General features: G+C 44.5%; 3 protein-coding genes across 3 annotated transcripts in view; all 3 read right to left on the reverse strand.

Annotated features, from left to right (window-relative positions):
* Window positions 1-15,306, reverse strand: part of vcana (versican a) — a 62,047-nt gene that overhangs the window by 9,004 nt on the left and 37,737 nt on the right. The gene's annotated exons all lie outside the window — the stretch shown is intronic.
* LOC143320597 (uncharacterized) lies at window positions 1,838-11,988 on the reverse strand. The gene is made up of 11 exons (XM_076730404.1): window positions 11,889-11,988; window positions 9,636-10,028; window positions 8,850-9,284; window positions 8,295-8,510; window positions 7,160-7,976; window positions 6,021-7,096; window positions 5,298-5,771; window positions 4,476-5,138; window positions 3,880-4,328; window positions 3,145-3,540; window positions 1,838-1,891 (listed from the first exon to the last, which is right to left on the reverse strand). Exons 1-11 carry the CDS (start codon window positions 11,986-11,988, stop codon window positions 1,838-1,840), a joined length of 5,073 nt encoding a protein of 1,690 aa, XP_076586519.1.
* On the reverse strand, window positions 13,175-14,850 carry LOC143320598 (uncharacterized). The gene is made up of 4 exons (XM_076730405.1): window positions 14,240-14,850; window positions 14,019-14,170; window positions 13,390-13,484; window positions 13,175-13,204 (listed from the first exon to the last, which is right to left on the reverse strand). Exons 1-4 carry the CDS (start codon window positions 14,848-14,850, stop codon window positions 13,175-13,177), a joined length of 888 nt encoding a protein of 295 aa, XP_076586520.1.

Below are 15,306 nucleotides of genomic sequence, written 5' to 3' on the forward strand. Positions count from 1 at the left end.
TGTTTCTTTAGAGCTTGACATTGTGGACAAAGTAGTAGCTGGGTTGGCCTGTGGTGTGGATGTGATTGTCTCTTCACTGGATGTCTCCATATTAGAAAGAAGATCTTCCACAGTTGATGGTTTTGAAGTGGATAGTAAATATTGAGAGGATGTTGAAGCTAATGATGAATCAATGGCTGAGCTTGCATGTAAAGTTACTGGTGTAGGAGAAAAGATGGTGCTACTATCAGTTGCGGACCCCTCTGGTTCTTCTGTTATCTCAAACTTTTGTGTCATTGTGACTGCTGTGACACCCCCAGCTTCCTCAGTCTGGACGGTTTGGTAAAATGAAGAGGAGGGAACTATGGAGATAGTATCTGCATCAATTATAGTATCATCTTTGGTGAAAAGCTCAGGACTGGGGCTGCCTCCCCTTGTACTGTCTGTAACTGCAGAGAACAGCTTATCTTCATCTTTTACATCCTCTGTGAATATGATGGTTTTGCTGGTTGAGGGTTGAGACACATGTAGGACCATAGTAGGTGTTTGTTCAGTTAGGTCACTCTTGGCCTGGCTGCTACTGGGAGTGATGATCACGACCTGTTGATCTGTGATGCCGTGATATATAATGGAGGGAATTGGGGTAGACATCAATGTGGGCCCATCTTGCTTATGTTCACTGATAGAGCTTGCTGTGGTGAAGTCAACTAAAGTGTGATCACTAACTGAAGCTCCAACTGTATGGGGGGACATAGTTGTAAAGGAGGATTGCATTATGTGCTCAGCTTCAATAGTGTCATTTTTCCCAGTGCTCGAAACAGGAGGATCTGTTGCTTCAGAAGTGACAGGACTTTCTGTATCTTGATTAATTTCACCCTCCTGTGAGGAAACCTGCTCATCAGAGGTTGGTGTAACTGAAACAAAGGTTTCGGTTTCACCTGTTGCTTCTCCGAATGTGACGCTGTCCATCACTGATGGCTTTGAGGTGAAAATCTCAGTGGTTTGGTCACCAGAAATCTCTCCCTCTGTCAAAGTGAAGGCTGGACTTGGTGTTTGTTTTTCGGTTGCAGATATAGATGTGCTAACTGCTTCGGCAGATGTGACAGCATATACTGTTGTAATGTTTGGCTTCTCAGTGCTGTAGAGAGATGAAGCTGCAGTTCCAGCAGCTTTTGGAATATCAGATATTTCACTCTCATGCAATGCTGTTGCTGTTTTAGGTTCCTCTGTGCTGAACAGGGAAGACACTTTTGGTAATACATTAGTGGTATGGTCACCTGAACCAACCTCTTCTGTATACACTGAGCTCATATATGTGGAGGTAGTGGTACTACTCAAAGGCAGCTCAGCTGGCCTTTCAGTTAGTCCTGTGGCGGAAGGTGCTGTTTCCAAAAGTAAGGGTTGTTTGCTAACAGAAGAGTCGAAACTCTCAACAATATCCAATAAACCTGAAGATGTAACCGTGGAGACAGCTTGAGACTCTGTGTCATAAACAGTTGAAGATGACACAGAGGACGCTGGAGAGAACATATCAGCTGAGCTCTCCTGAACTGTTGAAGAGTGCATTTTAGGAGACACTGCTTTTGGATTCTTAGTGCTGTAAAGAGGAGAAGCAGCAGTGCCAGCAGGTGTTTGTGTAACAGCATCGTCAGTGGACTTATCTGTTGTTTGGTCACTTGAGCTCTCTTCAGCAACAGCAGCAGCACTAGAGGACAAAGTGGTTCGTTTTGTAGCTGCTGCTACAGTAGTGGACATCACTGGAGAGCTTGTGACTGGTACAAATGTAGTTGACCCATCAGAAAAGTCATCCTCATCTGTGAAGTTTCCACTGAACAGTTCAATAATGTAAGCCTCAGTGCTAGTCATATGTGGTGATTGGGTTGATGACATAAATTCCTTGGTATGCAGTGAACTGGAGTGAGTAGCAGATGCAGCACTTAATATGTCACTCTCAGTCTCATCTGTGGCCACAGCAAATTCATCCTGCGGTCTTGTGGTAGTCTCAGTGGAAAACTCTGCACCAGATCCGTCTGGAGTTGAACCGGAATCATCCTCTTCAGTTGAGCTCTCTATGTCAATATAAGGAGAGGTTTCCTTTGAGGTAAATACTGTGACACTGGGGATTGCTATGGGTTGAGAGGTTTTAAGTGTATAAGGACTTGTCGTAACAGTTGTAAAGTCTGTATTACTTGAACTTTCCTCCTCAATAAATGTGGATGTAATTGATGGTCTGAATGTGGTTGTAGCTATAGTTTGGTCGATCGACGGTTGCTCAGCTGCTGTTGGTGTTTTCAGGGGAGTGTCATTTGTGGATGCAGATGAAATAAAATCACCACTGCCTGACTCAGATACTGATGCTGTCACTGCCTCAGTTGTGGAAGAAAATTGGGTCACAGTGGTGGTAGGCTTGATAGTTGTTCTCACCAAGGTACTTAAAGACTCAGTTAATGCGAAGTCTGTGCTGATTCCAGAGCTCACTTCCTCTTCTTGGTTTGTAATTGGCAAAAAAGATAGGCTAGATGATTCCTCTGTCAAGATTTCAGTTGGTTGCCCAGTTGAGCTGGCCTCTTCTGTTGAAGTGGTTGACGGTCTTTTCTCAAATTCCCCAGAGCCATCTTCGTCTGTTGTCGTGAGAATGGAACTTTGATCTGTCATTGCAGTAACAGGAGAGATTGAGGACTTCTCTGTCTGACTTGTGACAGCACTGTCTTGTTCTGTGAGTGGCAGTACTGTTGTCTTCTCTGTGCTGAACAATGAGGAGACTGTCGGACGTTCAGGGTCTTTCCTGGGCATCTCAGTAGTCTGTTCACCTGAGCTCTCCTCATCTACAATTGAGAAAGAAGAACTTGTCTCTTGTGTTTCAGCTGACACTGATGTTGGTTTCTCAGTACTGTAGAGTGATGAAGCTGATGGAAAAGCTGTTTTTGAAGTATCACTTGATTCACTTTCATACATTGCTGTGACTGATGGAGAAACTGTACTCCACACTGAAGAGACAGTAGTTGCTGTGATGATGGACTCTTCTGTGAAATCTGCAGTGATGTCTCCAGAATCGTCTGTCTCTGTGGTAAAGAGGACTGATGATGTTTCAGCATCAGTGGTTGATCCACTGAACTCCTTTGTTGTTGTTTCAGCACTAATACTTTTATCTTCAATGTCTGTTACTGCAGATGATGTCTCAAGAGATGTGGTTGTTGGTGTCCCAGTGCTATACAGAGAAGACGTAGCTGTAACAGAGGAGGTTTGACTCAACATGTCTTGGGTTGGGATGCCTGAGCCATCTTCGTCTGTTGTCGTGAGAATGGAACTTTGATCTGTCATTGCAGTAACAGGAGAGATTGAGGACTTCTCTGTCCGACTTGTGACAGCACTGTCTTGTTCTGTGACTGGCAGTGCTGTTGTCTTCCCCGTGCTGAACGATGAGGAGGCTGTGGTAACTGTAGTTTCCTTGCTGGACATCTCAGTAGTCTGTTCACCTGAGCTCTCCTCATCTGCTGTTGAGAAAGTAGACCTTGTCTCTGGTGTTACTGATGCTTCCTCAGTCTGACTTGTGGTTACAGTCTCTTGTGTTTCAGCGGACACTGATGTTGGTTTCTCAGTACTGTAGAGTGATGAAGCTGATGGAAAAGCTGTTTTTGAAGTATCACTTGTGTCGCTTTCAAATGGTGGTGTGACTGATGGTGAAACTGTACTCCACACTGAAGAGACAGTAGTTGCTGTGATGATGGAGTCTTCTGTGAAATTTGCAGTAAAGTCTCCAGAACCTTCTGTCTCTGTGGTAAAGAGGACCGATACTGTTTCAGCTTCTGTGCTTGATCCACTGAATTTTGTGGTTGATCCACTGAACTCTGTTGTTGTTGTTTCAGTGCTCATACTTTTATCTTCAATGCCTGTTACTGCAGATGATGTATCAAGAGATGTGGTTGTTGGTGTCCCAGTGCTATACAGAGAAGACGTAGCTGTAACAGAGGAGGTTTGACTCAACGTGTCTTGGGTTGGGATGCCTGAGCCATTTTCGTCTGTTGTAGTAAAAATGGAACTTTGATCTGTCATTGCAGTAACAGGAGAGATTGAGGACTTCTCTGTCCGACTTGTGACAGCACTGTCTTGTTCTGTGACTGGCAGTGCTGTTGTCTTCTCTGTGCTGAACAATGAGGAGACTGTAGGACGTTCAGGGTCTTTCCTGGGCATCTCAGTAGTCTGTTCACCTGAGCTCTCCTCATCTGCTGTTGAGAAAGTAGACCTTGTCTCTGGTGTTACTGATGCTTCCTCAGTCTGACTTGTAGTTACAGTCTCTTGTGTTTCAGCTGACACTGATGTTGGTTTCTCAGTACTGTAGAGTGATGAAGCTGATGGAAAAGCTGTTTTTGAAGTATCACTTGATTCACTTTCATGCATTGCTGTGACTGATGGAGAAACTGTACTCCACACTGAAGAGACAGTAGTTGCTGTGATGATGGACTCTTCTGTGAAATTTGCAGTGATGTCTCCAGAACCTTCTGTCTCTGTGGTAAAGAGGACTGATGATGTTTCAGCATCAGTGGTTGATCCACTGAACTCCTTTGTTGTTGTTTCAGCACTAATATTTTTATCTTCAATGTCTGTTACTGCAGATGGTGTCTCAAGAGATGTGGCTGCTGGTGTCCCAGTGCTATACAGAGAAGACGTAGCTGTAACAGAGGAGGTTTGACTCAACATGTCTTGGGTTGGGATGCCTGAGCCATCTTCGTCTGTTGTCGTGAGAATGGAACTTTGATCTGTCATTGCAGTAACAGGAGAGATTGAGGACTTCTCTGTCCGACTTGTGACAGCACTGTCTTGTTCTGTGACTGGCAGTGCTGTTGTCTTCCCCGTGCTGAACGATGAGGAGGCTGTGGTAACTGTAGTTTCCTTGCTGGACATCTCAGTAGTCTGTTCACCTGAGCTCTCCTCATCTGCTGTTGAGAAAGTAGACCTTGTCTCTGGTGTTACTGATGCTTCCTCAGTCTGACTTGTGGTTACAGTCTCTTGTGTTTCAGCGGACACTGATGTTGGTTTCTCAGTACTGTAGAGTGATGAAGCTGATGGAAAAGCTGTTTTTGAAGTATCACTTGTGTCGCTTTCAAATGGTGGTGTGACTGATGGTGAAACTGTACTCCACACTGAAGAGACAGTAGTTGCTGTGATGATGGAGTCTTCTGTGAAATTTGCAGTAAAGTCTCCAGAACCTTCTGTCTCTGTGGTAAAGAGGACCGATACTGTTTCAGCTTCTGTGCTTGATCCACTGAATTTTGTGGTTGATCCACTGAACTCTGTTGTTGTTGTTTCAGTGCTCATACTTTTATCTTCAATGTCTGTTACTGCAGATGATGTATCAAGAGATGTGGTTGTTGGTGTCCCAGTGCTATACAGAGAAGACGTAGCTGTAAGAGAGGAGGTTTGACTCAACGTGTCTTGGGTTGGGATGCCTGAGCCATCTTCGTCTGTTGTAGTAAAAATGGAACTTTGATCTGTCATTGCAGTAACAGGAGAGATTGAGGACTTCTCTGTCCGACTTGTGACAGCACTGTCTTGTTCTGTGACTGGCAGTGCTGTTGTCTTCCCCGTGCTGAACGATGAGGAGGCTGTGGTAACTGTAGTTTCCTTGCTGGACATCTCAGTAGTCTGTTCACCTGAGCTCTCCTCATCTGCTGTTGAGAAAGTAGACCTTGTCTCTGGTGTTACTGATGCTTCCTCAGTCTGACTTGTAGTTACAGTCTCCTGTGTTTCAGCTGACACTGATGTTGGTTTCTCAGTACTGTAGAGTGATGAAGCTGATGGAAAAGCTGTTTTTGAAGTATCACTTGATTCACTTTCATGCATTGCTGTGACTGATGGAGAAACTGTACTCCACACTGAAGAGACAGTAGTTGCTGTGATGATGGACTCTTCTGTGAAATTTGCAGTGATGTCTCCAGAACCTTCTGTCTCTGTGGTAAAGAGGACTGATGATGTTTCAGCTTCTGTGGTTGATCCACTGAATGTAGGAATGAACTCCTTTGTTGTTGTTTCAGTGCTCATACTTTTATCTTTAATGTCTGTTACTGCAGATGATGTATCAAGAGATGTGGTTGTTGGTGTCCCAGTGCTATACAGAGAAGACGTAGCTGTAACAGAGGTGTGACTCAACATGTCTTGGGTTGGGATGCCTGAGCCATCCTCGTCTGTTGTAGTAAAAATGGAACTTTGATCTGTCATTGCAGTAACAGGAGAGATTGAGGACTTCTCTGTCTGACTTGTGACAGCACTGTCTTGTTCTTTGAGTGGCAGTACTGTTGTCTTCTCTGTGCTGAACAATGAGGAGACTGTCGGACGTTCAGGGTCTTTCCTGGGCATCTCAGTAGTCTGTTCACCTGAGCTCTCCTCATCTACAATTGAGAAAGAAGAACTTGTCTCTTGTGTTTCAGCTGACACTGATGTTGGTTTCTCAGTACTGAAGAGTGATGAAGCTGATGGAAAAGCTGTTTTTGAAGTATCACTTGATTCACTTTCATGCATTGCTATGACTGATGGAGAAACTGTACTCCACACTGAAGAGACAGTAGTTGCTGTGATGATGGACTCTTCTGTGAAATCTGCAGTGATGTCTCCAGAATCGTCTGTCTCTGTGGTAAAGAGGACTGATGATGTTTCAGCATCAGTGGTTGATCCACTGAACTCCTTTGTTGTTGTTTCAGCACTAATACTTTTATCTTCAATGTCTGTTACTGCAGATGATGTCTCAAGAGATGTGGCTGCTGGTGTCCCAGTGCTATACAGAGAAGACGTAGCTGTAACGGAGGAGGTTTGACTCAACATGTCTTGGGTTGGGATGCCTGAGCCATCTTCGTCTGTTGTCGTAAAAATGGAACTTTGATCTGTCATTGCAGTAACAGGAGAGATTGAGGACTTCTCTGTCCGACTTGTGACAGCACTGTCTTGTTCTGTGACTGGCAGTGCTGTTGTCTTCCCCGTGCTGAACGATGAGGAGGCTGTGGTAACTGTAGTTTCCTTGCTGGACATCTCAGTAGTCTGTTCACCTGAGCTCTCCTCATCTACAATTGAGAAAGAAGAACTTGTCTCTTGTGTTTCAGCTGACACTGATGTTGGTTTCTCAGTACTGTAGAGTGATGAAGCTGATGGAAAAGCTGTTTTTGAAGTATCACTTGATTCACTTTCATACATTGCTGTGACTGATGGAGAAACTGTACTCCACACTGAAGAGACAGTAGTTGCTGTGATGATGGACTCTTCTGTGAAATCTGCAGTGATGTCTCCAGAATCGTCTGTCTCTGTGGTAAAGAGGACTGATGATGTTTCAGCATCAGTGGTTGATCCACTGAACTCCTTTGTTGTTGTTTCAGCACCAATACTTTTATCTTCAATGTCTGTTACTGCAGATGATGTATCAAGAGATGTGGCTGCTGGTGTCCCAGTGCTATACAGACAAGACGTAGCTGTAACAGAGGTTTGACTCAACATGTCTTGGGTTGGGATGCCTGAGCCATCTTCGTCTGTTGTAGTAAAAATGGAACTTTGATCTGTCATTGCAGTAACAGGAGAGATTGAGGACTTCTCTGTCCGACTTGTGACAGCACTGTCTTGTTCTGTGACTGGCAGTGCTGTTGTCTTCCCCGTGCTGAACGATGAGGAGGCTGTGGTAACTGTAGTTTCCTTGCTGGACATCTCAGTAGTCTGTTCACCTGAGCTCTCCTCATCTGCTGTTGAGAAAGTAGACCTTGTCTCTGGTGTTACTGATGCTTCCTCAGTCTGACTTGTTGTTACAGTCTCATGTGTTTCAGCGGACACTGATGTTGGTTTCTCAGTACTGTAGAGTGATGAAGCTGATGGAAAAGCTGTTTTTGAAGTATCACTTGTTTCACTTTCATGCAATGCTGTGACTGATGGAGAAACTGTACTCCACACTGAAGAGACAGTAGTTGCTGTGATGATGGACTCTTCTGTGAAATTTGCAGTAAAGTCTCCAGAACCTTCTGTCTCTGTGGTAAAGAGGACCGATACTGTTTCAGCTTCTGTGCTTAATCCACTGAATTTTGTGGTTGATCCACTGAACTCTGTTGTTTTTGTTTCAGTGCCCATACTTTTATCTTCAATGTCTGTTACTGCAGATGATGTATCAAGAGATGTGGTTGTTGGTGTCCCAGTGCTATACAGAGAAGACGTAGCTGTAACAGAGGAGGTTTGACTCAACATGTCTTGGGTTGGGATGCCTGAGCCATCCTCGTCTGTTGTAGTAAAAATGGAACTTTGATCTGTCATTGCAGTAACAGGAGAGACTGAGGACTTCTCTGTCCGACTTGTGACAGCACTGTCTTGTTCTGTGACTGGCAGTGCTGTTGTCTTCCCCGTGCTGAACGATGAGGAGGCTGTGGTAACTGTAGTTTCCTTGCTGGACATCTCAGAAGTCTGTTCACCTGAGCTCTCCTCATCTGCTGTTGAGAAAGTAGACCTTGTCTCTGGTGTGACTGATGCTTCCTCAGTCTGACTTGTGGTTACAGTCTCTTGTGTTTCAGCGGACACTGATGTTGGTTTCTCAGTACTGTAGAGTGATGAAGCTGATGGAAAAGCTGTTTTTGAAGTATCACTTGTGTCGCTTTCAAATGGTGCTGTGACTGATGGTGAAACTGTACTCCACACTGAAGAGACAGTAGTTGCTGTGATGATGGACTCTTCTGTGAAATTTGCAGTGATGTCTCCAGAACCTTCTGTCTCTGTGGTAAAGAGGACCGATACTGTTTCAGCTTCTGTGCTTGATCCACTGAATTTTGTGGTTGATCCACTGAACTCTGTTGTTGTTGTTTCAGTGCTCATACTTTTATCTTCAATGTCTGTTACTGCAGATGATGTATCAAGAGATGTGGTTGTTGGTGTCCCAGTGCTATATAGAGAAGACGTAGCTGTAACAGAGGAGGTTTGACTCAACATGTCTTGGGTTGGGATGCCTGAGCCATCTTCGTCTGTTGTCGTGAGAATGGAACTTTGATCTGTCATTGCAGTAACAGGAGAGATTGAGGACTTCTCTGTCCGACTTGTGACAGCACTGTCTTGTTCTGTGACTGGCAGTGCTGTTGTCTTCCCCGTGCTGAACGATGAGGAGGCTGTGGGAACTGTAGTTTCCTTGCTGGACATCTCAGTAGTCTGTTCACCTGAGCTCTCCTCATCTGCTGTTGAGAAAGTAGACCTTGTCTCTGGTGTGACTGATGCTTCCTCAGTCTGACTTGTTGTTACAGTCTCATGTGTTTCAGCTGACACTGATGTTGGTTTCACAGTACTGTAGAGTGATGAAGCTGATGGAAAAGCTGTTTTTGAAGTATCACTTGATTCACTTTCATGCATTGCTGTGACTGATGGAGAAACTGTACTCCACACTGAAGAGACAGTAGTTGCTGTGATGATGGACTCTTCTGTGAAATTTGCAGTGATGTCTCCAGAACCTTCTGTCTCTGTGGTAAAGAGGACTGATGATGTTTCAGCTTCTGTGGTTGATCCACTGAATTTTGTGGTTGATCCACTGAATGTAGGAATGAACTCCTTTGTTGTTGTTTCAGTGCTCATACTTTTATCTTCAATGTCTGTTACTGCAGATGATGTATCAAGAGATGTGGCTGCTGGTGTCCCAGTGCTATACAGAGAAGACGTAGCTGTAACAGAGGAGGTTTGACTCAACATGTCTTGGGTTGGGATGCCTGAGCCATCTTCGTCTGTTGTCGTGAGAATGGAACTTTGATCTGTCATTGCAGTAACAGGAGAGATTGAGGACTTCTCTGTCCGACTTGTGACAGCACTGTCTTGTTCTGTGACTGGCAGTACTGTTGTCTTCCCCGTGCTGAACGATGAGGAGGCTGTGGGAACTGTAGTTTCCTTGCTGGACATCTCAGTAGTCTGTTCACCTGAGCTCTCCTCATCTGCTGTTGAGAAAGTAGACCTTGTCTCTGGTGTTACTGATGCTTCCTCAGTCTGACTTGTTGTTACAGTCTCATGTGTTTCAGCGGACACTGATGTTGGTTTCTCAGTACTGTAGAGTGATGAAGCTGATGGAAAAGCTGTTTTTGAAGTATCACTTGTTTCACTTTCATGCAATGCTGTGACTGATGGAGAAACTGTACTCCACACTGAAGAGACAGTAGTTGCTGTGATGATGGACTCTTCTGTGAAATTTGCAGTGATGTCTCCAGAACCTTCTGTCTCTGTGGTAAAGAGGACTGATGATGTTTCAGCTTCTGTGGTTGATCCACTGAATGTAGGAATGAACTCCTTTGTTGTTGTTTCAGTGCTCATACTTTTATCTTTAATGTCTGTTACTGCAGATGATGTATCAAGAGATGTGGTTGTTGGTGTCCCAGTGCTATACAGAGAAGACGTAGCTGTAACAGAGGTTTGACTCAACAAGTCTTGGGTTGGGATGCCTGAGCCATCCTCGTCTGTTGTAGTAAAAATGGAACTTTGATCTGTCATTGCAGTAACAGGAGAGATTGAGGACTTCTCTGTCTGACTTGTGACAGCACTGTCTTGTTCTTTGAGTGACAGTACTGTTGTCTTCTCTGTGCTGAACAATGAGGAGACTGTCGGACGTTCAGGGTCTTTCCTGGGCATCTCAGTAGTCTGTTCACCTGAGCTCTCCTCATCTACAATTGAGAAAGAAGAACTTGTCTCTTGTGTTTCAGCTGACACTGATGTTGGTTTCTCAGTACTGAAGAGTGATGAAGCTGATGGAAAAGCTGTTTTTGAAGTATCACTTGATTCACTTTCATGCATTGCTGTGACTGATGGAGAAACTGTACTCCACACTGAAGAGACAGTAGTTGCTGTGATGATGGACTCTTCTGTGAAATCTGCAGTGATGTCTCCAGAATCGTCTGTCTCTGTGGTAAAGAGGACTGATGAAGTTTCAGCATCAGTGGTTGATCCACTGAACTCCTTTGTTGTTGTTTCAGCACTAATACTTTTATCTTCAATGTCTGTTACTGCAGATGATGTCTCAAGAGATGTGGCTGCTGGTGTCCCAGTGCTATACAGAGAAGACGTAGCTGTAACAGAGGAGGTTTGACTCAACATGTCTTGGGTTGGGATGCCTGAGCCATCTTCGTCTGTTGTAGTAAAAATGGAACTTTGATCTGTCATTGCAGTAACAGGAGAGATTGAGGACTTCTCTGTCCGACTTGTGACAGCACTGTCTTGTTCTGTGACTGGCAGTGCTGTTGTCTTCCCCGTGCTGAACGATGAGGAGGCTGTGGTAACTGTAGTTTCCTTGCTGGACATCTCAGTAGTCTGTTCACCTGAGCTCTCCTCATCTGCTGTTGAGAAAGTAGACCTTGTCTCTGGTGTGACTGATGCTTCCTCAGTCTGACTTGTGGTTACAGTCTCATGTGTTTCAGCTGACACTGATGTTGGTTTCTCAGTACTGTAGAGTGATGAAGCTGATGGAAAAGCTGTTTTTGAAGTATCACTTGTGTCGCTTTCAAATGGTGCTGTGACTGATGGTGAAACTGTACTCCACACTGAAGAGACAGTAGTTGCTGTGATGATGGACTCTTCTGTGAAATTTGCAGTGATGTCTCCAGAACCTTCTGTCTCTGTGGTAAAGAGGACCGATACTGTTTCAGCTTCTGTGCTTGATCCACTGAATTTTGTGGTTGATCCACTGAACTCTGTTGTTGTTGTTTCAGTGCTCATACTTTTATCTTCAATGTCTGTTACTGCAGATGATGTATCAAGAGATGTGGTTGTTGGTGTCCCAGTGCTATATAGAGAAGACGTAGCTGTAACAGAGGAGGTTTGACTCAACATGTCTTGGGTTGGGATGCCTGAGCCATCTTCGTCTGTTGTCGTGAGAATGGAACTTTGATCTGTCATTGCAGTAACAGGAGAGATTGAGGACTTCTCTGTCCGACTTGTGACAGCACTGTCTTGTTCTGTGACTGGCAGTGCTGTTGTCTTCCCCGTGCTGAACGATGAGGAGGCTGTGGGAACTGTAGTTTCCTTGCTGGACATCTCAGTAGTCTGTTCACCTGAGCTCTCCTCATCTGCTGTTGAGAAAGTAGACCTTGTCTCTGGTGTGACTGATGCTTCCTCAGTCTGACTTGTTGTTACAGTCTCATGTGTTTCAGCTGACACTGATGTTGGTTTCACAGTACTGTAGAGTGATGAAGCTGATGGAAAAGCTGTTTTTGAAGTATCACTTGATTCACTTTCATGCATTGCTGTGACTGATGGAGAAACTGTACTCCACACTGAAGAGACAGTAGTTGCTGTGATGATGGACTCTTCTGTGAAATTTGCAGTGATGTCTCCAGAACCTTCTGTCTCTGTGGTAAAGAGGACTGATGATGTTTCAGCTTCTGTGGTTGATCCACTGAATTTTGTGGTTGATCCACTGAATGTAGGAATGAACTCCTTTGTTGTTGTTTCAGTGCTCATACTTTTATCTTCAATGTCTGTTACTGCAGATGATGTATCAAGAGATGTGGCTGCTGGTGTCCCAGTGCTATACAGAGAAGACGTAGCTGTAACAGAGGAGGTTTGACTCAACATGTCTTGGGTTGGGATGCCTGAGCCATCTTCGTCTGTTGTCGTGAGAATGGAACTTTGATCTGTCATTGCAGTAACAGGAGAGATTGAGGACTTCTCTGTCCGACTTGTGACAGCACTGTCTTGTTCTGTGACTGGCAGTACTGTTGTCTTCCCCGTGCTGAACGATGAGGAGGCTGTGGGAACTGTAGTTTCCTTGCTGGACATCTCAGTAGTCTGTTCACCTGAGCTCTCCTCATCTGCTGTTGAGAAAGTAGACCTTGTCTCTGGTGTTACTGATGCTTCCTCAGTCTGACTTGTTGTTACAGTCTCATGTGTTTCAGCGGACACTGATGTTGGTTTCTCAGTACTGTAGAGTGATGAAGCTGATGGAAAAGCTGTTTTTGAAGTATCACTTGTTTCACTTTCATGCAATGCTGTGACTGATGGAGAAACTGTACTCCACACTGAAGAGACAGTAGTTGCTGTGATGATGGACTCTTCTGTGAAATTTGCAGTGATGTCTCCAGAACCTTCTGTCTCTGTGGTAAAGAGGACTGATGATGTTTCAGCTTCTGTGGTTGATCCACTGAATGTAGGAATGAACTCCTTTGTTGTTGTTTCAGTGCTCATACTTTTATCTTTAATGTCTGTTACTGCAGATGATGTATCAAGAGATGTGGTTGTTGGTGTCCCAGTGCTATACAGAGAAGACGTAGCTGTAACAGAGGTTTGACTCAACAAGTCTTGGGTTGGGATGCCTGAGCCATCCTCGTCTGTTGTAGTAAAAATGGAACTTTGATCTGTCATTGCAGTAACAGGAGAGATTGAGGACTTCTCTGTCTGACTTGTGACAGCACTGTCTTGTTCTTTGAGTGACAGTACTGTTGTCTTCTCTGTGCTGAACAATGAGGAGACTGTCGGACGTTCAGGGTCTTTCCTGGGCATCTCAGTAGTCTGTTCACCTGAGCTCTCCTCATCTACAATTGAGAAAGAAGAACTTGTCTCTTGTGTTTCAGCTGACACTGATGTTGGTTTCTCAGTACTGAAGAGTGATGAAGCTGATGGAAAAGCTGTTTTTGAAGTATCACTTGATTCACTTTCATGCATTGCTGTGACTGATGGAGAAACTGTACTCCACACTGAAGAGACAGTAGTTGCTGTGATGATGGACTCTTCTGTGAAATCTGCAGTGATGTCTCCAGAATCGTCTGTCTCTGTGGTAAAGAGGACTGATGAAGTTTCAGCATCAGTGGTTGATCCACTGAACTCCTTTGTTGTTGTTTCAGCACTAATACTTTTATCTTCAATGTCTGTTACTGCAGATGATGTCTCAAGAGATGTGGCTGCTGGTGTCCCAGTGCTATACAGAGAAGACGTAGCTGTAACAGAGGAGGTTTGACTCAACATGTCTTGGGTTGGGATGCCTGAGCCATCTTCGTCTGTTGTAGTAAAAATGGAACTTTGATCTGTCATTGCAGTAACAGGAGAGATTGAGGACTTCTCTGTCCGACTTGTGACAGCACTGTCTTGTTCTGTGACTGGCAGTGCTGTTGTCTTCCCCGTGCTGAACGATGAGGAGGCTGTGGTAACTGTAGTTTCCTTGCTGGACATCTCAGTAGTCTGTTCACCTGAGCTCTCCTCATCTGCTGTTGAGAAAGTAGACCTTGTCTCTGGTGTGACTGATGCTTCCTCAGTCTGACTTGTGGTTACAGTCTCATGTGTTTCAGCTGACACTGATGTTGGTTTCTCAGTACTGTAGAGTGATGAAGCTGATGGAAAAGCTGTTTTTGAAGTATCACTTGTGTCGCTTTCAAATGGTGCTGTGACTGATGGTGAAACTGTACTCCACACTGAAGAGACAGTAGTTGCTGTGATGATGGACTCTTCTGTGAAATTTGCAGTGATGTCTCCAGAACCTTCTGTCTCTGTGGTAAAGAGGACCAATACTGTTTCAGCTTCTGTGCTTGATCCACTGAATTTTGTGGTTGATCCACTGAACTCTGTTGTTGTTGTTTCAGTGCTCATACTTTTATCTTCAATGTCTGTTACTGCAGATGATGTATCAAGAGATGTGGTTGTTGGTGTCCCAGTGCTATACAGAGAAGACGTAGCTGTAACAGAGGAGGTTTGACTCAACATGTCTTGGGTTGGGATGCCTGAGCCATCTTCGTCTGTTGTCGTGAGAATGGAACTTTGATCTGTCATTGCAGTAACAGGAGAGATTGAGGACTTCTCTGTCCGACTTGTGACAGCACTGTCTTGTTCTGTGACTGGCAGTGCTGTTGTCTTCCCCGTGCTGAATGATGAGGAGGCTGTGGGAACTGTAGTTTCCTTGCTGGACATCTCAGTAGTCTGTTCACCTGAGCTCTCCTCATCTGCTGTTGAGAAAGTAGACCTTGTCTCTGGTGTGACTGATGCTTCCTCAGTCTGACTTGTTGTTACAGTCTCATGTGTTTCAGCTGAAACTGATGTTGGTTTCACAGTACTGTAGAGTGATGAAGCTGATGGAAAAGCTGTTTTTGAAGTATCATTTGTTTCACTTTCATGCAATGCTGTGACTGATGGAGAAACTGTACTCCACACTGAAGAGACAGTAGTTGCTGTGATCATGGACTCTTCTGTGAAATTTGCAGTGATGTCTCCAGAACCATCTGTCTCTGTGGTAAAGAGGACTGATGATGTTTCAGCTTCTGTGGTTGATCCACTGAATGTAGGAATGAACTCCTTTGTTGTTGTTTCAGTGCTCATACTTTTATCTTTAATGTCTGTTACTGCAGATGATGTATCAAGAGATGTGGC

Source organism: Chaetodon auriga, chromosome 5, assembly GCF_051107435.1.
Source record: "Chaetodon auriga isolate fChaAug3 chromosome 5, fChaAug3.hap1, whole genome shotgun sequence".
NCBI lineage: Eukaryota > Metazoa > Chordata > Actinopteri > Chaetodontiformes > Chaetodontidae > Chaetodon > Chaetodon auriga.

Excerpts from the sequence above, each read along its gene's own strand:
- LOC143320597 (XM_076730404.1), bottom strand. The coding sequence starts at position 11,988 with ATGTCCAGCAAGGAAACTACAGTTCCCACAGCCTCCTCATCGTTCAGC. Across the intron at positions 9,285-9,635 it reads AACCTCCTCTGTTACAGCTA|CTTCATCACTCTACAGTACT; the intron begins CGTCTTCTCTGT and ends CTTTTCCATCAG. Across the intron at positions 5,772-6,020 it reads AACAGACATTAAAGATAAAA|CTTCATCACTCTACAGTACT; the intron begins GTATGAGCACTG and ends CTTTTCCATCAG.
- LOC143320598 (XM_076730405.1), bottom strand. The coding sequence starts at position 14,850 with ATGTCCAGCAAGGAAACTACAGTTCCCACAGCCTCCTCATCATTCAGC. Across the intron at positions 13,485-14,018 it reads ACAAGACAGTGCTGTCACAA|ATGAGGAGAGCTCAGGTGAA; the intron begins GTCGGACAGAGA and ends TCTCAATTGTAG. Across the intron at positions 13,205-13,389 it reads TCAGCACAGAGAAGACAACA|CACTGGGACACCAACAACCA; the intron begins GTACTGTCACTC and ends TTCTCTGTATAG.